Source organism: Myotis myotis, unplaced genomic scaffold (genome assembly GCF_014108235.1).
Source record: "Myotis myotis isolate mMyoMyo1 unplaced genomic scaffold, mMyoMyo1.p scaffold_m19_p_2, whole genome shotgun sequence".
Lineage (NCBI taxonomy): Eukaryota > Metazoa > Chordata > Mammalia > Chiroptera > Vespertilionidae > Myotis > Myotis myotis.
Window position 1 is genome coordinate 96865536 of NW_023416324.1, and position 23492 is coordinate 96889027.

The following is a 23492-nucleotide window of genomic DNA, read 5'->3' on the forward strand; positions in this document are numbered from 1 at the left end:
TATTGTTGTCACCATTATTATTATCATCATGACCAGATAAGTCCAAAGGTTGTGGTATGGGCTTCAGTCTCTATCACATCTGAATGTTTCCAAATGCACGGTTACTTCAAAGAGATCTGATTCCCAGCTCTCGCTTTGTGCTCCATACTCAGTTCCACTGCAGGGACCCATCAGAAGCTCACCATCTCAGTCTGGTTGTTCAGACAGGAACCACAGCAGTTCTTACTGAACAAAAGCTCTGACACCGCAGACAAGTGCCCACGCATATCACCTGCACACACACAGCCCAGGTTTGTTTCCTACTTTTCTAGATTTTTGTGGACATCTTCAAATAATGAGGGCTTCCTGTGTCTGCTGACATCCACTTTTGCACTTGCTAAAATGTGAGGAAGCAGCTAATCCCACCCTCTTGGCCTAGATGGAGCCGATCTTTGAATTTCTACTCCCTGCCTCCTTGTGTCTGGGCAGGGCCAGCTGCCAGTTACAGGTTTCTCAAATGAGAGGCTCTCACCAAAGACTGGGATCCAGAAGCCGGGTTTGTCTGTGGTTTTTCTCTAGGTGGAGAAATCACCAGGTGCGAGAAAATTGTCTGTAAATCATCGCAAAGTTAAAAAGAAAAAAAAAAAGGAAGTTGCAGAGGATTCTACTGGAAGGAAGGAAGGAAGGAAGGAAGGAAGGAAGGAAGGAAGGAAGGAAGGAAGGAAGGGGAGGGGAGGGGAGGGGAGGGGAGGGGAGGGGAGGGGAGGGGAGGGGAGGGAGGGGAGGGGAGGGGAGGGGAGGGGAGGGGAGGGGAGGGGAGGGGAGGGGCAATAGGAGGTGGGGAGGAAGTGGTACAGAAGAGTATTAGCCATGGGATGGAGGAGACAATGGCTGCCAGGACTAAGACCTGAGGAGTGGTGCTGATCCATACACTGAAAAATAAAGATCTCTCGGAGAGTAAAAAGGAATTCCATTAAATTTTCTTTAAACATTTCTATACTGGTAGTTGGGGGTAGTAGGCATACATTATTTATAATTTAAAAAGAGAAAAAAAATGACTAAATGAAATGTCATGCTAAAGCACAGATGGCAGTTGGACACAGTGGCCTGGAGAAGCCACAATCCTTTCACCTCGAGCTCCACACTTGCTGTGTAATCTCATCAGCACCTACTGCACGCCTGGCATGGAGTGGGTGCTAGGAACAGCTATATCCTTCCCACAGCGGCCTACAGGAGGTGTACAGTTCCCATTTCCAGACAAGGAGGATGAGGAGGGCCTGCCCCTAGTGGAACTGCCACGTACTAGGCATGAAATGGGTGCTTCTGCTGCACTGTCTGGCTTGGCCCTCACCACAGCCCCAGGGCCAAGGTTATCATCCCCTCTCACACAGAGGTTGCTTAAAGTGTCAAGGGCAAACATCTGGCTCATGGGCTGTGGGGTAGCTGAATTCCAAGACAAGATCAATTCTATAGGACCTGTTCCCCTGCTCAGTACATGCTCTGAGGTCCAGGATACTTATCCACATCAGGCTCCTAGCACAGTGCCTTGCACAATGGGCATTTGCAACAAGTGTGTGGAATAAATGAGTAAATTCACAGGCAACTATATGGACACAACACTTCTTCCCAGCTTCTTGTGGAGATAAACCTGACACTTGATGAGTGTTTAAGAAATGCTTGGTGAATTAATATGTGAATAAAACACAACCGCATACTAATGTTAGAATAGCTGAAGGCAACAACAAAGCATCACCGCCTGAACAAAGACAGTGTGGTTGCTGCAGAACTCTCTAATGGGTGAAACCCACAAAGCAAGAAACCTGGAACCATGAAGGGTTCCTATGTCACCGAATATTTAGAAAATAGGTACAGATTTTAGTACAAAAAGAGTGTTAAATCTTTCCTTAAAGTTATGAATAATGTCCCTTTATAAGAAAGTAACCTTCTATGTGTAAGGATAAAACTCTCACAAACTATTGGCAGAAGTATTTAATTTGGTTGGTATTTATTACAATTTTTAATATGTAAACACTTCACTTAATAATTCTATTTCTAGGAATTTGTCCTAAACTTTGCTTCAAACTCGAAGACATTCTTTCTACCCATGAAAGCAGTTAATAATAACTCACTAAATAAATCCCTGAAGATACTGGCTCTATAAAGGATTCCAGCTTTCCTGAACAACTCCCTACCACTTGGTGCTTTTCCCAAACTACAAATCTCACTGATTTAGGAACTCCAGTACTATTTTTAGTGAGTTCTAGTAGCAATTAGCAGCTAGCTGTCAGCTTCCTGTGCTTAATTCTCTTTGAGGAAACTAGCAAAGCTGGGAGCTTTCTGGGAAAAAGAGGAACAAATATTATGCAGAGAAACCATACAGGTTTTTATAATCAACTTGATTCTGAACTCACGAATTTAGGCAACAACCAGAAACTGACAGCAGTGTGTGCTGGCCTGCTCGAGGAGGGCGGAGTCTCAGATCCCATGATGAAGGTTGGCTCTCAGCCCAACAAGGCTGGCTGGTTTCTGCAGGTTTCCTCTGTGTATTCTCTCCTATTGAGCACACCCTGTCTCCATGCTCAGGAACCAGTTTTCACTAAATTCACTCAGTGTCACATAGCATGGGTACCTCCTTGGAAATCAAAAGTCTGTTTGCCATCCACTTGGCTCCTTGGGTTTCTACTCACCTCTGTGACCACAGAACACTTTGAGACAGATAAGCTAAAAATAAAAAGTCAACAACTGACAGCAAATCAAACACATATTGAATAAGCTGCAGAAAAATGTGTAACAAGAAAAGTCAATACAAGATGAGAATAATCTGCTAAAGATAAAATTGCCTCTTATCTTTTCCAGGTGATTAAAAAAACAGGTTTCTGAAAATTTATTAATAACTAGAAAAAAGTGATAAAAATTATAAATAAACTATATGGCTGCTAAATGTGTCCTTCAGCCAGCTGCTTTAGATCATGTTCGAACATGTGTACAGAATTAAAATGAAGGTCAGAGGTCCAATTGGAACCTGCAAGCTCATACCACTCAGTCAACACTGGCCAAGAGGTCTGGCATGAGGATGAGGGTCCAGTCCACAAGGGGTCTAGCACAAGTGGTGGCCACCTCCAGACCAGACTTTGAATAAACCAAGTTTACGCCTTGGTTCGATCATAGGTGAGAAGGCTAAAGTGACCTCTTAAAAAGCAAACTTCCCTTTGGGTGGAAGCAACCCAAATGTACATCAACAGATGAATGAATAAACAAAATGTGGTATATACATAAAATGGAATATTATTCAGCCTTAAAAAGAAAGACAATTCTGACACATGCTACAGCATGGATGCACCTTAAGGACATTATGCCAAGTGAAACCAGCCAGACACAAAAGGACAAATACTGCATGATTCCACTCATGTGAGGCCCCTAGAGTAGTCAGATTCATAGACAAAGAGTAGCATGGTGGTTACCAAAGGCTGAGGTGGGGATAAGGAGGTAGTATCTAATGGGTACTATCATTAGTACTAAGTGGGTATTAAAAGTACTAACTTCCAGTTGGGGAAATCAACGGGTTCTGGAGAAGGATGGTGGTGATGGTTACAAGCAATGTGAATGTAGTTAATGCCACTGAACTGTTAAATAGTTAAATAGTTAAAATGGCATACTTTACATTATACATATTTTACCACAATAATACAAAAGAAAAGAGAACTCACCTTTGAAGTTGCCAATATACAGGCCAGGCAGGATCTAGGGAAGAGACACAGACCAGATGTGAGTGTTAGGGACCTAAAACTGACAGTGTTTTGCGTATAGAGGCTGAACTGTCAGCAGAATAGCTGGAGCACAGCTTAGGCTTGTCACCTGCCACATTCACTCCCAGCACCTCCCTAGATGGACAGCACGCACAAGTGAGCATCCCTGTCTCCAGGCTCTTGCCTTCCCATGGCCAATAGTAAGCCTGCCCAAATAACCTACTGATGGTTGCATGTTGGTGCCCACTGACTTGTGGAACTTGAAAGACCAGGATTCTCCATGACTCCTCCTTTTACATACACCCTCCACCACCCTCTACACCTGCTGCACGTGCAAGCCTTCTCTCACAGCTCTAGCAAACCTGCCCTCTGCTGTCTGAGGCCTTTGTGCATGCTGCTCCCACTGTTAGGCAGCTATGTCTCATGCCCAAAGGAGGCCTGTCCTGATCCCCAAGTCTGGAGTAGACCCTTGCTTCAGTGCCCACAGTCTGCTGTGCTCCCTTGTAGTGATGCTGTCACAGGGGCACTACACGGTGAAGGTCTGTGCCCGCTGCTGGGCTGGAAAACTTTATGGGCAGCAAACACATCCCATCACTCACAGCTGCACACCCAACTCCTGGCTCAGGGCTTGGCCCATGATTATCATTCAACCAAAAATTGTTAAATGAATGAATGACTGTCTAAACGGGCAAGTTAATTAAGAACATACATTTGCTCCTAAATGTCTACTTCCCTAAGACAGTGTTTTCAAACCAAACTATCCACCAGAATCTGTTAAAAATTCAAATTTCTGGCCACGCTTCCCAGCCCCAGCCCCCAAATAAAATGGTTCAGTAGATCTGAGATGAGAATGGGGACTGTATTTTTCACTTTGCAAAACATGAAACCAGAAACTCATTCTTGTCTTGCCAATACTTTCTATAGAAACTCCAAAGTCCAATTAGGGACACTGCTGCAGAAGCTACAGCACCAGACAGATTTCCCAGTGCACACAGCACACAGGTCTTGATGACACTTCCCTACAGACCCCCAATGCCCAGGCAACACCCTCATGTAACACCACTACCCTGTACCCGGCTCTGCTCCACACTCCCTCTTTTTCGCCCACTTCCACTAAGAGATCTGAAAGCAGCACCCAGTGATGCTCTTCAGGGCAGGGATTTCATTGAGCATCTTTGCCTTGCTAAAAACTGATGGCACATGCACAAACCACTGTAGAGCCTGACCTACTCTATACAAAGCAGCCACATTTGGGTTCTTGTTGAGACCACATACCCTGATGTAGGCCTTTGAATCCAGAAAAAATACACAAATGCACTTGAGCTTCACAGACCATCAGGCAAATCACCAATTAGCAAAGTCCTACCCAACCCTGAAAGCAGCAGCCCCACCGGCACTCCACTGACCAGTTGGAGGTTACTGACAGGAGGCTCCTCCCTCCGCTGGACTCCACTTATACCTCACTTAGCACTTCCTTCTATGCACTCCTCAATTACCACCACGCCCCGCCCCCATCCCACACACACACATTTATTTATTTGCTTCTCTTGAAACTTTAGTGCAGTTCCTGTGTTCAGCTTCTTCAGCCCTCCCCTCTGACTTACTGCAACAGCTTCCTAGACATCTCCCTACCTCTGGACTTGACAACTCCAAAGATTCCTCAACCTACCTCCAAGGTGCAAAGCTCATCATGTGGTTATTTCAGATTAAAATCTTCTTAGGGCTCCAAGTAGCTATCAGGATGACACCTACATATGACACCTCAGCAAATGAGACCTGCAAGGACCAAGGTTGCTATGTCTACAGCCTCTGCCCTACGCCTAGCACCTTCACCCATCTTCCCCTCATCCAAGGAAGACACAGGCCAGGCCCCCCAACCCAGCATCCAGATTTTATGGGAAACAACCCAATTTTCAAACACTGTCAACTACATTAGGAAAAACAATCTTAAACATTGCGATAAATAAGGAAAACACAAATGCAGGCTGACTATAGCCCACAACAGTCTAATTTACCTGCTGCCTGCACATATGTTTTGTCTAAACTCAAATGGTTTCCCCTGGATTGGTAGGTATTCAAGTAAATGTTTTTTCAATGAACAAATAAACAAGTGAATAGAGTGGGAGGAGTCAAAGCAAGGAAAGGAGAGATATGAAAACAATGGTGAATGAAACTTGTGAGATGAAATTGTGTCCCTTTCTGCCCTGGCTGGTTTCCCTTTGGGGTCAGTGAACCAAGCTGGGGCCCTGGGGCTGGGCTGAGGAAAGCAGCACCCTGAGGGATGCCAGGGCAAGAGCTGGCAAAGGCAGAGATCTGAGCTTACTAAAACCAAGAAGCCCACTTACTAAAGTCATTTAAGATGCACATTCTGTATTCAGTTAAAATATTTTTAAGTAATATAAGGAGACAACAGAGTTATGTCAGAAAAACTTTTAACTCAATTTTCCAGACCAGAAGAGTAAGCTAGAGTTTCAAGGGCTGGAAATAAAAAGCAAATTTCTCAATCTCAGTTTCTGCAGTTTCTGCCACATAAAATTACAAAACAAGATCAAGGATGGCTGGAGGACCATTGGCAGGGAGAAAAATTCAATTTTTGTTTTCTAGAGGAATAAAAGCCCATAAATATTTAAATTTCTATACCAATCAAACTTAAAACTGTAATTCAAACTTAAAAATAAAATAAATTCGCCCTAATCGGTTTGGCTCAGTGGATAGAGCGTCGGCCTGCGGACTGAAGGGTCCCAGGTTCGATTCCAGTCAAGGGCATGTACCTTGGTTGCAGGCACATCCCCAGTAGGGGGTGTGCAGGAGGCAGCTGATTGATGTTTCTCTCTCATCGATGTTTCTAACTCTCTATCACTCTCCCTTCCTCTCTGCAAAAAAAAAATCAATAAAATATAATTTTAAAAAAATAAAATGAAAATAAAAAATTTGACCCTATTTCCCCAATATTATTGTTACTAATAATATCTAAGTTCAAAAAAGGAGACAATAAAGTGAAACAAAATAATTTTACAGCAGACAGATGCTTGTATAGGAGCCCAGGGAAGAGGTGAGAATTCACCTGGGATAGCATGGACAGTGAACTCACACCTGGTAGGAAGTAAGGACAGATTAAGGAAAGAAGTTAGTAAATGCAATTTGGGAATATTCTATGACTCTAAAAGAATAAGTACAGAATTGGTCCTAATCACCTTTGGGCCTTGGAAATAACTGTTCCTTCCCTCTGCCAAGGATATTCTTTCCCTGTTGTTCACCTAGGTGGTTCCTTGTTGCTTAGGTCTCCCATGAGATGACAGCTCCTAGAGAGGTCTTTCCTGACCACCTAACTCCCTAACACCTCTACCATATCACCCTGTTTTATTTTCTTCATCGCATTTATCAAGACCTAAAATTATTTTGTTTGTTTATTTTTCTGACTGACCTTGAAGCAGGGTCTTGTGCCCTGCTGTGTCCCAAAAGCCTGCCACTGAGTCTGGCACATGAAGAGATAATCACTGAAGGAAGATGCTGACACTGCTGGTCAAAAGATTCTTATTTTTGTTAAAGGACTGTCTGGAGATAGGTAATGAAAGGAAGACTCCTTCTGCAGTAATACTTTGAGACCATGCTAAAAATTTTCCATGGTTGATGGCTCCTCTTGATCAATATTGTTCACATCCACACCTTACTAACACTGGTCATACAGAAATGCATAAAATCAAATCCATAGCTGCAAGAAAGATTTTAAACACAAAAGGATACTATTTCTAAGGCAGCAAATATTTTGAGATTACTTTTTAAACATTTCTTAGTATTTCAGGATGCCATGAAATCTAAGACCACCACCCAAGCAGATATAAGGGAGAAAATTCCTGATCAAGCAGTAGTACAAGGTAATGGGGGTGGAGGAAGGCTTATAATTCTCCCTAGGTCAGAAAGGACTGTCTGAATTTTAAAGCCACGGGTGAGGGGGAGAACTCTGGGGGATTCCTGAAGGGTTAAATGTCACAGACTTTCTTAATGCCATTTGGCTAAGAAGTTAACCAGTTTGCACTTACAAAAGAAAGAATCTGAGAATACTCTTGCGTGCACTTACATGCCGTAAGCATCTGTTTCTTCAATATGAAATGAATCTGTAATGCTGAAAAGAGAAAATATGCAGGGAGTAGTGTTGAGAGGATAGAGAGACCACCAACACAGCGCCATCTGTCCATCAGTGCCATCTGTCCATCAGCCCCACAGACACAGCTGTACAGGTGCCACTCACAGTACACTTGCCTCCCACAGAGGGAGTCCTCTCTGTAAGTTGCTTCAGACCAACTTGGATGGCACATTTATTTCCCACAGGGTCTAACACAGTGCCTGGACGATAGCAGGTGTTCAATAACATAATTTGATGACTGGGCAAATGGACAACTGAATAGATTATGAAGGAAGTAAAGTCAGGTGCTGCCATGTGGAAACTGCAGCATCTAACAGCACAAAGATGTCTGACCTTCTAGCTTCTTCCCATACTGCACAGTGCTTCTTTACCTCTTAGGCCCTCTTCGACTTTTTAAGAATGATTGGGTTCCAGATAACACAGACGTCAGGAGAGTCTGAGTGAAGAACCCTAAGTCAGTGGTTCTCAACGAGGGATGATTGTGCCCTCCAGGGGATATCTAGCAGTAATACCTGGACACATTTTTGGTTGTGACATGGGGGGAGGGGATTACTGGCATCTAGTGGGTGGAGGCCGGGGATAGTGCTAAACCTCCCACATAGTACACAAGACAGTCCTTACAACAAAGAATGCTACAGCTCAAACTCAATACTGCAGAGGCGGAGAAACCCTTGTCTCTGCCTTGGGGGCATATCCCCTTAGCTCTTTCCCCTTGAACTACACTCCTTTAGCAACTATACTCCCGTATCATCCTAAAGAGAAAGGAGCTATGCTGCCACAGGTGTCAGCCATATCCAAGGCAGATGTCATCACTACTGTAACTACTGATGTGCCAAATCCAAGTGCAGATTTGCTTGTAAAAATGTCTTCTAATCAATTCTCATTTGCTTCTCTCAAGAATCTGGGCAGAAACTTGGGGAAGTATCATTAAACTCATTTTAGAGCAAATAGGAGACTAGATAAGCTACCCACCATCCCTATGAATCCAGGGAATAGAGAAACCAAAGCTCAGAAACATTCACAGTAAAAAAGAAGGAACTCTTACCATTTGCAACAGCAATGGACCTGGAGAGCATCATGCTAAGCGAAATAAGCCAGTCAGAGAAAGATAAATATCATATTATCTCACTCATTTGTGGAATATAATGAACAACACAAACTAATGAACCAAAATAGAGACAGAGGAGAAAAAATATACTAGAATATAATAGAAGTAATCCTGTTATTTGCAGATTTTTAATATTTCCTACAACTTTTGTGATATACTATGTTAGTACAGTTTTGGTAATATTATTATACTTATAATCCTTTTATTCTTGAAATATTGTTTATTGTATGTAATATTATTTTACGTAAGATCATTTTTCTTGAGATATTAATGTTTATTGCATGTAACATTGTTATATTTAAAATCGTTTTTCTTTAAATAAAAAAATAGAAAAGAAACATTCAGTGACTTGTTCAAGATTGCAGCATGAAGCAGCAGAGTGGGAGGAAGGAAGAGGCTACCAGACTGGGCAGCTGGGTGCTGGATGAACTGTCTTTTAAGCCAGAAGATGCTCTCAGATCCTACCCTAGATGGTAACATATTAGCCCACTTCTAGGTCATTAGTTCAGGTTGATCAAGATAAAAACATACATTTAGAGACGCATTTGGGCCGGTTTCTCCAATATAATGCTGGCTAGAAAAAATGGGTATTTGTTTTTGATGGGGTATTACATTACTACTTAAGACTAATAAGATGATAATGAGATAGTCATTTTCTTTATAGGTCCTCCCCAAAAGATTTGGGGGTTTAGACACTTGAGAGAACTTTGAGTCAATTAGGAGTTTGAGAAGGTTCCACAGAAACATGATATTTGCATGCAATCACGTTCAGTTTCACTCCAATCCTCACAGAGACATTTACTAGTCCCTTGGTCGGCAAACTGAGGCTCGCGAGCCACATGTGGCTCTTCGGCCCCTTGAGTGTGGCTCTTCCTAAGCCTTAGGAGTACCCTAATTAAGTTAATAACAATGTACCTACCTATATAGTTTAAGTTTAAAAAATTTGGCTCTCAAAAGAAATTTCAATCGTTTTACTGTTGATATTTGGCTCTGTTGACTAATGAGTTTGCCGACCACTGTACTAATCTGACCCTTTTAGCAGCACGGAGAGGCACTCTGTATTATGGCTATGAACCTGACCATCTGGCTTAGAGCCCAGGCTCTGCCACTCACCAGATGGGTAGCTTTGGGCTGGTCACTTAAACTCTGTGTACCTCATCTGTAAAACAGGAATACAAATAACAGTACCAACTATACAGGGCTGTGGTGAGGATCAGAGGTCAAGTCGCAAGACTTGCCCGGCATACAATAAGCTTATTAGTGATTATAAATTTGACCAGTTCAGAGAATCTATTTGGGAATTGCACAAAAGGGAATGAAATGATAGTTTTAGTTGCCTCCCTTTCCCTCCTTTTGCTTTATCAATGTCAAACATGAAGAAAGAGAGGAGGTGGCTTTCCTATTTTGCAATTAATTTGGAACTCTGGGTAGCTTTCTCAAGTTATTTTTTAGCATCTTTAGAATGTATTTGGGCTGAACTGGCACCCCAGGTCAAAGGAAAGGCTTCTCCTATCTTCAAAATCAGTGGGAACTGGGTTCCAAACTCAGTCCTTCCACTTCCTAGCATTTGGTAGGACCTTAATCATGCTACCTCGTCTCTCCAATCTGTACAAGTCTCCATTTCCAATCTGTACAAAAAGGAAAAGACAGGCTGACCTCCTAGGGCTGTAGTGAGGCTTAGATTTTACAAACTGCAGGCACATAATATGAGGCTCAAAAAAATAAGAGATCACAATTGCTGTGTTCTCTTTCTGTATTTCCTCATCGTCTTCAATTGGCCAGAACAAAGAAGCCTTTCTCCCTTACACACTCTGTGTAACACACTGTATACACCTAACTGAGATGGGCATGGTGTTCTCCCGGAGACTGGAACATATGGATAAGATCTTCCCTGAGGGCATGAAGCAGTCAGAATGGAATCTGCATTGTTTAGTTCGTAAGTTTTCTTTGGTCAAGGATAATTAACTTGACAGATTGGAAAGAAATCCTGTCCCAGTAACCTCAGGACACACGTACTGTAGATTACATTTTCAGTTTGAAGGGCATTATACATTACTCATAAAAGTGCTTAGAAAAGCATTTTTATGATTAGCACCTTATAATAATACCACTGATCCTGCCAATCAACCTTTATTTTTTCTTTTACAGATAGGGAAAATATGAAGCCTAATTCCAAGTCACACAATAAGACATGAACAAACTCTAGTTAAGGCTTTTAATTTCTGGCTTCCGGCAACCTACTTTGCCACTAACTAACCTTGTAACTTTGAGTAATACATTCTGATCTCAGCTTAAACATCTCTAACCCAGCAGGATCCTTGGCCTGGCCTGAATGACATTTCAAGCCTTCTCTCATCACATCTACTTACCCCATGCTCCTGAAATTGCCCATCTTATCCTGGAGCTTGTATTCCTCCCCACCCTGTGTTTATGGGGCCTTCTCTCTCTTTCTCTCTTTCTCTCTCTCTTTCTCTCTCTCTCTCTCTCTCTCTCTCTCTCTCTCTCTCTCTCTCTCTCACACACACACACACCCACGTTGTGTAATACAGTAATATATACACACCCATGGCTGAGTACTTAAAATGAGATGTGATTTAAATATAAAATATACACCAGACTTTGAAGACGTAGTACTTAAAACTGTAAACCATTCTATAAATAATTTTATATATTGGATACATGTTGAAATGATAAAATTCTGAATATATTTCATTTGAATAAAATATATTACTAACTTTAATTTGACCTGTTTGTTTACTTTTTTAATGTGGCTACTAAAAAATCTAGATTAAATACTTGGCTCACATATTTCTATTGGGCAATCGCTGGTCTATACTGAAGGTTCTGTCTGTATCATTACCATCACACTTTCACCCCACCTGCTCCACTAGCACAGCACCTGATAGCAAGTACACAATAAATATTTGGTGAATTAAGGATGTTTCTAAATCTGTCTGTATGTTTCGCCAACTCTATATTGGAGATAGTGGTTCTATTTACAACACAAGATGGTTAGGATAATAACATCATCAAGAAATCTATTACTTTCTTTGAAGGGTAAATTTATGATATGACATTTTACTGAAAAGCCTTAAGTTAATTTTGAACCCTTGGGCAATCATTTGTATTTTGAAATATGTTCTTTGAGTTATAATATAAATGTAATAAATGAAATGCTGAAAGAGCTGGAGAGTAAGCAATTTAAGTGGGAAAAAGTGTTGAAAGAACCAAAGGAAAGCCGAGGTATGACCACAGTTAATGGGAAAGCAGACAGGGCCCAAAACTTATGCAAGCGGCTTTACTGTTGTTCTGTGTTAATTTAATAAGCAGAAGACTCATGGTGCTGATGGATTCCAGTACTAATGGGGACACAGTGCAAGAGGTTATCCAAAAGCCAAAGTCTGTTCCCAAATTTGATCACTACCCCACCATCCTCTCCCCAACCCCCAACGATAACACCCACACACAATGAATACAATTCTGGTTCCCAAAAAACCCTCAGGTATGCAAGCCCAAAACACACAGCAGTTCTTTCATCAACTGGATCTGCAGAACACAAGAAACAAGTGGGCAGGCGGAGAGCTAGGAAGGTACACAGGACTACTTCTGCTTAAGTCTCCTTCCCCACCTTGCCGCCTAACACTCCCTACCCCACCTCTGACACTCCAGCTAAAGGAACCAGTATGGAGACTGCTGACCCCAGTATGGAGACAAATCAAAAAAGAAAGCCACAGTGTTACATCCACCGAACCTGAGTGCTGAGTGCATGTGAAGTGAGTGAGTGGGCTTCGAGGGGGGAAGAGAAGCGGACCAGAAGCTACTCTCCGATCCAGGACCATCTCACAGATTTGTGAACTTGTCTTTGTTGAGGGCTTTTAAAAATGTTTTGTAAATCTTTCCTTTAAGCCACCAGTACCAGATCACAGAACCTTTGCCATGAATACATACACCCCAGGCACCTCGCAGCTGAAGAGCTGGTACCTTTCCTGCCACCTCCTACCAGTGGCAGGAACGGTACAAAACCAGCCCACAGCCTGGGAAGAAAGGCGGGCAGGCGGCGGGCAGGCAGGAGCAGCGGCAGGAGGAGCGCTGCACGGAGGTCTAGCGGGCACGACCCGCGCAGCCCGCGGCCCACGGGTGGGGCTGGTCGCAGCAGCACCGACCCAGGCCCCTCCGCGGCGCCCGCGCTCCCACCGCCGCGCCGCCCCGCCCCCACAGGCGGCGTTTAAAGCACCTGGGACTGGGGCCTGTCAGTTCTCGGTCCACAGGACGTGTCTGCGCACACGACAAATACACAAAATCTGCGGAGAAGGTTAGATAGAGACTGGAAGACAACCGATCTCCCGGTTTACTGCCGACACCCGGACGACGCCTCCAGAGCCGGCTGTGACGGGGAGGGGACCGCAGCGCCGAGCTCGGCGGCGGGGGAGGGGCAGCGGAACGGCGACCGGCACCGCGAAGGGTGCGCAGGCCGGATCCCCGGAGGCGGTAGGCTGGGCGGGGGTGGCGCGCCGGAAGCGGGGCCCACAGGGGCGCCCCCAAACCAGAGGGCCCGGCGCCGCCCCGGGCACCGCCCCCCAACCCCCTCCGCGGGAGGCACGTGGGGAGCCCAGCGCTCCCGCCGGAGGGAGGCTGAGAGGTGGAGGCGAAACCTGCCCAAATGAGAGACAGACACGTTACCTTGTTCATCCCATTCCCCATGGCGGCCGAATGCGCGCTCCGACACCCGCTCCGACACCCGGCTCTGAGGGCGCAGGCTCCCTAGTGGCGGGGCCGGGAGGCCGAGGAACAGGTGGGGCGGGAGGGAGGAGGCGCTGGGGAGGAATTTCGTGCACTGACTATAAACAACAACAACGGGAATCTGGGGCGTCCGGAGGCGCGGCGGGCTCCCGACGCGGCCGGGCCCTGGGGTTTTCCGCTCGTCCGCCCGGGACTTCTCGGCACGGCCGGGCAGAGCGGCGGCGTCCCAGCCGGGACCTGGTGCCGCTCAGCCCGTCCGCCCCGAGGGAGGCCCTCGCCCCCTCCCCGCCGGCTCCCTGGGACTTGTAGTCGGGCTCCGGCGTCCGGCGGGGGAGGGGCGCGGACCGCGGCTCCGACCGACGGCGGCCTCCAGCGCGCAAGCGCGTCCCCGAGCCGGCGGGCGGGGCGGGGCGGGGCGGGGCGGGCGGGGGTCGCGCAGGCGCGCCCCACCAGGCCGCGCGTCACGGGCCGCCGCGGGAGGGCAGAGTCACCCAGACTTCCGCCAGCCTCTTCCCTGGGACCCCTCGCGGGCGGGGGCGGGGCTGTTCCGAGCAGCCGCCCCGCTGGACAGGCTCGGTGAATCAGGTGCTCATCACCGCGCGGCCGACCTAGCCGCCTGGGGATTTCTGTGGCCCGCCCCCACCCACGGGGACCGAGAAGGCGCACCCGTGGAGGAAAGGTGGGCTCGGTTACTCATCTCCGGAAAGACCCTACCTCCCTATGGGGGAAGGAGATGGCCGGCCGGAACCTGACCTCAGGCCGCGGCTCTGTACATCCAGGCTGTCCCCGTCTGTACCAAAGTTGTTTTGAATATTCGGGCACCCTCACTAAACTTTAACTTCTTCCCTGGGGACAGAATCCTTGAAATAGGGGTTTCTCAGTTCCATTTCTGTATGCTCATCAATGCCTTGGGCACACTAGGTGCTTAATAAATACTTGCTAAATGAACACAGGCACCAGCCTGATAGGGCTGAGCTCACCCCATGACCTCATTTCATCTCTCCTCCTTGCTCACCAGTTACAGCCTCATGGGCTTTCTGGAGGCTCTGCAAACGTACCAGGACGGATCAGCACTTGGGCCTTTGTGTGGGCTGTGCTCTCTACCCAGACATCTCAGTCTTAAGCTCTTGGCCTGTCACCAACTGTCACCTCAAAGAGGCTTTTCCTGACTATCCAATGTACTAGTAAAGTAGATACTCCAGTCACTACCATATTAAGCCTGTAGAGCAGTGGTTCTCAACCTTCCTAATGCCACGACCCTTTCATACAGTTCCTCATGTTGTGGTGACCCCCAGTTTCATTGTTACAAATTGAACATAATTGAAGCATAGTGATTAATCACAAAAACAATATGCAATTATATATGTATTTTCCGATGGTCTTACGCAACCCCTGTGAAAGGGTCATTCGACCCCCAAAGGGGTCACTACCCACAGGTTGAGAACTGCTGCTGTAGTGTTTTCTTCACACCACTTAACAACGGGACATCATCCTATCGATTTGGCTTACATTTCATCTGTCTCACTAGAAAGCAAATCCCAGAGGAACTGTACCTTGCCAGTATTACTACTATAGCCAGCTGGCCTGGCACAGCACCTGGCACAGATAGGGGCTTCCGTAAATATTTGTTGAATAAATTAATGAATTTCAGGGGGCTTAGAAAACAGCAGTGAGAAATGCTGAGATTTTGAAAACTTGTAGACCCTATCTTGGCCATTTCTCTCCTTGTATGCCACATCTTCTGTGAAACCAAACGTCCACATGTAGGAAGCCATCACTCAGAATGCACCCGAATTGTTTACTTTAGGTAGGATGGGACCCAGATCAGGCATCACACTTCCTGCCCCTTGTTTCTGAGTGTTCCTTTCCTACCACCTTCACTTCCTCTTCTCCCTCCCGTCTCCCAGTCATCTGGGCAGCCCACCTCTTACTCCTCTGCTCCTCACCATAATTATTTTTACTGGCTTCCTTCTTGTAGACAACACAGCATGATTAGTGGACTGCCTGGGGAATCCCAAGACCCACCTTTGTTCCTAAATCTCACAGTGATATTAAGCAAGATGATCAACTTTTCTGAACCATTTTCTTCCTCCTCAGTATAAGCATTGGACTATGAATTTTTGAAGGTCCTTTCCAGCAATCAGTGAACTACTTCTATTTCCCTCCATTCTACTTGTCTGTTGTTGCTGCCATAGCCATTTGAACTTTTGAGAACACAACCAGTTCATAAATTGGTACTTGTCTATAAATGACAAAAGCATACCCAGTTTTATTTTTTTATCATTCATTTGGAACATGTCCTTTCTCCTACTCAGTTCTTAACAAACTTATTTCTCTAGCTCAGATCATCTACTTAACAGTTTCTCCTAGGCTCAGAACCTGCCAGACCCTGCCAGACTGTCTTTTAACAGCCGAAGTTGGCACTCTGGCCTGCATTTAGTTTAGCTCTGTAAGATCCACAGGCTCAGATTCTCCATTTTATATTCCATAGTCTCAATTTTTATTATTTTTGGTTAAATGAGAAAAGAGAAGACCATTAACATAAGTCAGAAGAGTCAGGTTTTTAATATTTATTATTTTGTGTGTGGGAGGGAGCGGGGGGGGGTCTCCATAAAAGACTATCTTCCTACTTTCTCCTCCATTCTGTTCTAGACCTAACACCACCTCCCTCCATTGTAACAGTTATTATCAGTTTGTCAAGTCTTGAATTTTCTATGACTAAAAAAGAAAAGGGAAAGTCTAATCCAATTTGGCAACATGTCCTCGTTTTTTCTCTTTCCCTAGTGCCACCTCAGAGCGGAAGCTCTCCTGTTGACCCGATGGCCTGCCCACTTCCAAGCGCCATTCCTTTCCTCCTTTCTTTTATAGCTCCTGATGATAGGAAGAAGGGAAGGAAGCAAACTCACATCTAAAGGAGAATCTATTTGCATTCTCTCAGAAAATTTTTAAGGCATGATAAGCCTAGTAGAATTTCACTCCATGTAAGATTTTTGCGTCCACTTTCCTTCCTGCCACTTTTCTGTCTCTCAGCACACTAAACACCACAGATGTTGGTAACAACTCCTAAATAAGCCTTCCTGTGTGCCCAGTGAGAAATGGTCTGTTAGTCATGTGGGGCCAGCTGGTTCATACACATGTGGTTAAGGGTAACTGGTTAGTGAGCAATTCTTTGAACTTTAAGGTGAGAGTGTGTGATACCCACAAGCAGAAGCTTAACCATCAAAGTCAGCCAAATCATCAGATAATTTCAGAGAATTGAGGTGAACTGCCCAAGTGAGAAGTACTTATGTAATGTTCCTTGGCCTTTTAAACATACTGTAATCCAGAGATTCTCAACCTTTAACACTGCTGACATTTTGGGCTGGGTGATTATTTTTTGTTGTGGGGCTGTCCTGTGCATTGTAGGCTATTTAGCAGTATTCCTGGCCTCTGCTACCGTTTGACAGTAGCACCCCTCAGCTATGACAGTCAGAAATGTCTCAGCCTTCAGAGAACAAAATGTATTTCCTACCACTATTACCTGCACAATAAGGCACAGAAATGAAATCTCTTTCTTTGTCATTCTTTCCCTCTCTCTTTTTCTCCCTTGATAACCAGTTAAATATACACTGGTAGATAATGTTAGTTCTTTGCAGAATTCTTAGGTCACACTGTCCAATATAAAACAAATTAAGAACAAGAAGTTAAAATGAAGAGCTAATCTAGCCAAAGCATGACTGAAAGTGGAAGAAAACTAGGAACCTCATGAATTGTGGAGAGAAGAAAAATGGTGGTGTCTAGAACTACCGGATGGAGGCTACAAAGCATCTTCTGTTTCTCCAGAATGGCTAGAAAGAAGGTATCCAGGGGACTGCTGCAGGTCATGCAGAGCGGCTGACCATGAGGGTAGGCCCTCAGTGACCTCAGCCTCTAGATTGCCACCAATTTCAGCCTCCAAGCAGTCTTCTGATTATGAACTTGGTTTCTTCTTTACACTTAAGAAATTTGGGGAGCTCAAATCTCAGAGCACAGAAATCTGGAGACTGGCATCAGAGAAGAATAGCCAGTGAGTATCTAGATAGGCTGGCAAGACAGAGATACAGGGTTGGAGAATCTGGGAGGAGGTAAATGGAGAGATGCTAGCAGGCATTTAGTTGGGAGTCAGTGAAGTCTGTCAGCATGTAGAATTTCTGGGAGGGTTGGCAGAGGCAAGGCCAGCCTGGGAAGAATGGAGTTATTAGGCAAATTATAGAGCAGAGGGTCAGGCAAAGGGGAAGTTAGAGCCCTGGTTCCAAAAAATTGAGTGGAAGGTGACACAGTTGTCAGCCTACAAGTCATAACACGTATGCCTGTGTACTGTCAGTACATCTGGTTTCCAAGGTCATAGCTTCATTAGGGTAGGTAGGGCCAATTACATCTGTCTTAATACCCAACACCTAAACCAGTTCCTGCAATGTGGAGAAACTTTCAGATGTTTGTTCATGAAGGAAAGAAAACACAGCTGGGAGGTTACTGCATTTGTCCAGGTGTGAGGTTCACAAATAATTAATCCTTTTTTATAGGCTAGTTACTCCATCAACACTGTGTCTACCTACCTGTCTTCCTTTTCTAGAACAATGCAATTTCCATGTGGGATTGCTCTGTCATCTAGGAGTGTCCAAAGTTCTATTGTCCTTTGTTTTTTTAAACAGATGTAGTGTATGCTGGTGTGTGTGTGTGTGTGTGTGTGTGTGTGTGTGTGTGTGTGAGAGAGAGAGAGAGAGAGAGAGGAGAGAGAGAGAGAGAGAGAGAGATCAGTCTTTGCATACAGTGCTGTCATGTATTGATGGATGCCCCTTGATTGCAGCCATAGCTGTAGTTGGCAGAGCCCAGTACCTTCGGTAGCTCTGTCCTTGACATCATGCTGTTTTTGATCTTTGGTTAAGAGAATACATGGGTCAAGTAAAACCATTCCTGGCCTATGGACATCCATCTTGTAGGTGGGCTGGCCATGTTTATTTTCTTTCTCTGGAATGATTTCACTTGACTTATGTATTTTACTATCCCTGCCAAGGAAGGTCGACCACAGATAATAAACAGGTCCTTTAAAACTTTTCATGGCTTAAAAAACAAAACAAAACAAAATGTCATGGTTTGTGATCCAAGCTCAAAACAGCTGCCAAAATCTGAACTACTTCTTTTAGACTCAGTAAAATAATCATCTTTTTTCATTTAGGTCTGACAGTACTGGAAAAGATACAATCTGAGCTTTGCTTTCTTACCTTAATTCACCTGGGCATAAAGCAAAACACCTAGGAGCCCTTACCAGTTGCCTTCTATGTAGTTCCATGTTCATAGTCTCCAAATCTGTATAAAACCTTATTTAAAGTGACCATGTGGCCTGCAATCTAGTATGGAGTGGGATAGTCCCTAAGTATCCCTGGTCCGAGGGCTTCATCTGCCTGCATTTACACCTGCTCGGCCAGCTGCTCTTTCAGAGGCCCACTTCTGCTTCTTCAAATGCCTGCAGGGGCCCAGCGGCCCAGAAGTGAAGATAAGGGGAAATGGCAAGGGAAGCCCCAGCACTGAACATTTGAGCATTGACTGGTCAAGGGCAGCCCTCCTTAGAGAGAGACTAACACCCATCGACTAATGTTCTTGTAAAGTGTTCCCTAGTGAAGTTTTGTTTGTTTTTCACCCCTTTTTGTAAAACAAATTGAACTAGATATGAAGACTTTAAACTGGTCTGGGTAGGGGGCTCAGGGAGAAGGGGGTTTCCTCAGAGAATGGAATGCCCCAAGAGAAACTTCACTGGTGAGAGGGGAAGTCCATTTCATGTGACATAATGGTGTCGTTATTTAACACTATTGGGTTTTACACTTGTTAATAATTTATCATTATTTTGATTAGTCATTGATCATTATGAGAAAGCCATCATAAATAAAGTGCTTCTCAGGCTAGTCAACAGACCAGGGTCATCTTTCTTATCCAGACCAGAGCACTTGTGGTTATTAAACACTACCCCTGTCCAGACAAGTCGTCTCACCCAGAGCCATGTGATTATTAAAGACTGACACCCTGCATATGCCAGTGACCTATACTTCTTGCCATCTTAGTCATACCTGTGTGCCCTTTCTAGACAGAGCTTCCCTACAGATCTCTGCAAACAGTAACACCAGAACAACCACAAAGACGACAAGCGATTTCAGCACAAGTTATGTTTGGTTCACAGAAAGTTAGGGTATATTTCTCTTTCAGATCTCATATATCCAGTAAACCCTAAAAGGGGCAGAAAGGCTGAGCCAGAGCTTGCCTACTGGACAGACTAAAAGAGAATCTCAACCTAAAAACATTCTGCTCCAAAATACAAGTGAGTGTTTATTTTACCTTTTGTAATTAAAGGGCATATGAAGGTGCTTTTTCCTGATCAAAGGCACAGTTTGTCTTGAAGGTGGTATGAGATCTCTCTCTCTATAGACAGAAGAACTGGTGACTTAAATGACAGTTCCTCCTCTTGCTTGTTGAGGTCTTGTCTGGCAGCCCAACATGAGCAAGTACTATGCATGGGTAGAATGATAGACATATAAGACAGTGTGATATATGGACATCTTTCCTTACTGCAATGCTTTTTAAAAGATGTACACTTTATAATGAACTTCTGCTTTTAAAAATCTCACAATTTTTGTTGTAGTCAAAACAAGCAAATGAACCAGGAAGCTCTCTGCATTGTGGTTATTTGATTTAAGCCATGGATGAAGCTTCTATCTATACTAATAAAAAGGGTAATATGCTAATTAGACCGGACGTCTTCCGGACGACCTTCCAGACGTCCTTCCTGACAAAGCCTGGCCCGGGCGAAGCCACCCACCTGTGGTCCCAGATGCCAGCGGCTGCAACTGTGGCCCGGGAGAGGGAGAAGCCACCCGCCCCCAGTCCTGGGTGCCAGAGGTTGTGACTGCGGCCCGGGAGAGGAAGAAGTTACCTGCCCCCAGTCCTGGGTGCCAGCGGCTGTGGCCCAGGTAAAGCCACCCGACCCTGGTCCCTGGTGACTGTGGCTGCAGTCCAGGCAAAGCTGGCCCGGGTCCCGGGTGCCTGCGGCTGGCCAGAGGGAGGTAAACCTGGGTCCCAGGTGCAGGGCCGAGGCAGAGGCTGTTAGGGGTGATCAGGCCATCAGGGGAGCAGTTAGGGGCAATCAGGCAGGCAGGCAGAGGTGGTTAGGGGCAATCAGGCAGGCAAGTGGTTAGGAGCCAGCAGTCCCAAATTGCGAGAGGCAGTTGGACATCTCCCAAGGGGTCCCGGATTGGAGAGGGCGCAGGCTGGGCTGAGGGACCCCCCCTCCCGCCCCCGCCATGCACGAATTTTGTGCACCGGACCTCTAGTGCACCGGGCCTCTAGTTTAGTATAAAGGTGTGTGTGTGTGTTTTTCTTGAGTCATAGTAACTCTAGATCTTCTGAGTCAGTGTAAAGTGTTGATTCTGATTGCCAGAATTACATATCTGATTGTCACAGATAGGGCGGCAGAAATAAAATGTCTGAGCAAGCGGTTGGCAAAACTACTCTAAAACAGACCATCTCTCTTCTAGTTTTCAAGCGTAACTGTTTCACAAAATTGATATAATAATATATAGAAATAATAAAAAGAAATATATAGTCTTTGCATCAGCCACCTTCTTTTTCTTTTCTTTTTGTTAATCCTCACTAGAGGATATATTTCCATTGATTTTTAGGGAGAGTGGAAGAGAGAGAGAAAGACAGAGAAACATCGATGTGAGAGAAACACATCGATTGTTTGCCTCCTCACAAGCCCCGACCAGGGCCTGGGCCAGGGAGGAGCCTACAACCAAGTTATGTGCCCTTGACCAGAATCTAACTCAGGACCCTTTGGTCTGCAGGCCGACACTCTACCCCAGCCGTGGGCAAACTACAGCCCGCGGGCCGGATCCGGCCCGTTTGAAATGAATAAAACTAAAAAAAAAAAAAAAGACCGTACCCTTTTATGTAATGATGTTTACTTTGAATTTATATTAGTTCACACAAACACTCCATCCATGCTTTTGTTCCGGCCCTCCGGTCCAGTTTAAGAACCCACTGTGGCCCTCGAGTCAAAAAGTTTGCCCACCCCTGCTCTACCCACTGAGCCAAACCAGCTAGGGCCAACCACCTTCTATTCTTTTTAAATTTTGTAGAATTTCTCATTTCTAAGCTATTTAGTCATTGCATAAAAAAAGGAAGCAATTTCATCTCTAACTTGTTATAAAATATCTATTATGTGGGTGACCAAAGTATCCCAGTTTACCTAGGACTTCCCTGGTTTTAAAATGGAAAGTCCTGTGCCCTGGGAGGCCCTTCAGTCCTGAGCAGTCCAGGACAGCTATGGTGTGTTTGAGGGAATATACATCAGTTTAAAATGAGAGAAAAAAATTAATGTTTATTTAAGCACCTTCCTCATTATTTACTCACTAGAGACCCGGTGCAAGAAATTTGTATATGGGGTTGGGGGAGTCCCTCAGCCCAGCCTGCATCCTCTCGCAATCAGAGACCCCTCGGGGGATGTAGGGCCTAAACTGGCAGTTGTACATCCCTTTCGCAATTCCAGATGCTGCATGCACCAGTGACCATATTTTTCATACAGGTGAAAGGCATTTTACTGTTGTATTGGTAGCTACATTTTTTTGCCCTGATTATAAAAAGTAGTACATAGCATGATCCTTCTGAGGTGGTAGTACCATTTTCCCCATCTTATGGGTGGAAAACTGAAGCAGAGAGAAGTTAAATAATTGGCTTTGTCACACAGTTGTAAGTGTCAGAATCAGGGCTGACCACAAAATGTGCATGCCAGAGTCCATACATGTCATTGCTGCATCATCCTGTCTTTTCGGTGTTAGAGAAGCCTTGCCAGATTTTAATTTTTAAATCTAAGAGAGTGTTCCCTGTAGGGAGTGGCTATAGGGTCAAGCCTCAGGCTGACCTGTAGCAGGGCCACAAACAAGTCCCATCTTGGAGAGCAGAGCCCTCCTAGCATAATTAAGCTTAACCTTATAGTCCTCCCTAGTTCCTTCCTAGGTAGCTAATGAGCTGTGGGAGGTGCAGCAAGTGCTGCCAAAACAAGGTGAAACTCATAAGAGCATTGTAAACATGTTGACCACTTCCCTGTTTTGCTTTGTGTGCTCTGACCATAAAATAAAGCTTCGGTTTGCAAGCTGGGTCTCTCTCAGTGTCCTTATCCAGGCACTAGAGATCCACCCAGTCCCAGCTGTATTCTCTTGTTTGTCTTTTCTGATCCTTCAGCGCCCCCCCTCAGGTTCACCCATGGCTGTGCTAGCGTGGCACAGTTCCCAATATATAGGGTAGGGCCCCTAGGCCTGGCCAGAGATCAGGGCCATCTGTGGGGGCAATCGGCAGGCGGGGCGATTGGAGAGCCCCACTGGCACCTGCCTTGCCTGGTGGCCTGGTGCTGACCACTGGTCGGCCCTGCCCCCCAATTGCTGCTGCAGGTCTCCTTCCTCGAGGGTCAGACTCTCAACGCGGGAGCCTAGTGGTCAGTGTGTGTCATAGCGACCAGTCATTTGGCAGGTTGTTCTGCTGTTCAGTCTATTTGCATATTAGAATTTTATTACATAGCATAGTTCCCTGAGTGCAGTGTTGGGAAGCAGCAGGTGCTCCCATTGCTGGGCAGGGCAGGCAGTTCCAGTGGGAAGTATGAACTATTCTCTCCCCAAAAGGGTCCAAAGGGTTGGAGTGGGAAATTGACACTTTCCAGAAGGGAAATATTGGCTGAAGAAGAGTCACTGTCAGTATTTCTCCCTGGAGAAAAATA

At 45.2% G+C, this 23492-nt stretch overlaps 1 protein-coding gene across 11 annotated transcripts in view; it reads right to left on the reverse strand.

Moving 5' to 3' along the window:
• Positions 1-14093, reverse strand: part of DUSP22 (dual specificity phosphatase 22) — a 56995-nt gene extending 42902 nt beyond the window's left edge. For 2 of the 11 annotated variants that reach the window (XM_036347260.1, XM_036347262.1), the window contains exon 1: positions 3687-3720. Coding sequence is in view for 7 of the 11 variants with exons in the window: in XM_036347251.1 (XP_036203144.1) it covers positions 3687-3720; positions 7804-7913 (144 nt within the window). In the remaining 4 variants the exon portion in view is untranslated. Of the gene's footprint in view, positions 1-511; positions 590-3686; positions 3721-7803; positions 8580-13657 lie in introns of those variants that run through there. The other 9 variants (XM_036347254.1, XM_036347259.1, XM_036347252.1 and 6 more) reach the window with 9 other exon arrangements.
• Between the last annotated feature and the right edge of the window lie 9399 nt (positions 14094-23492).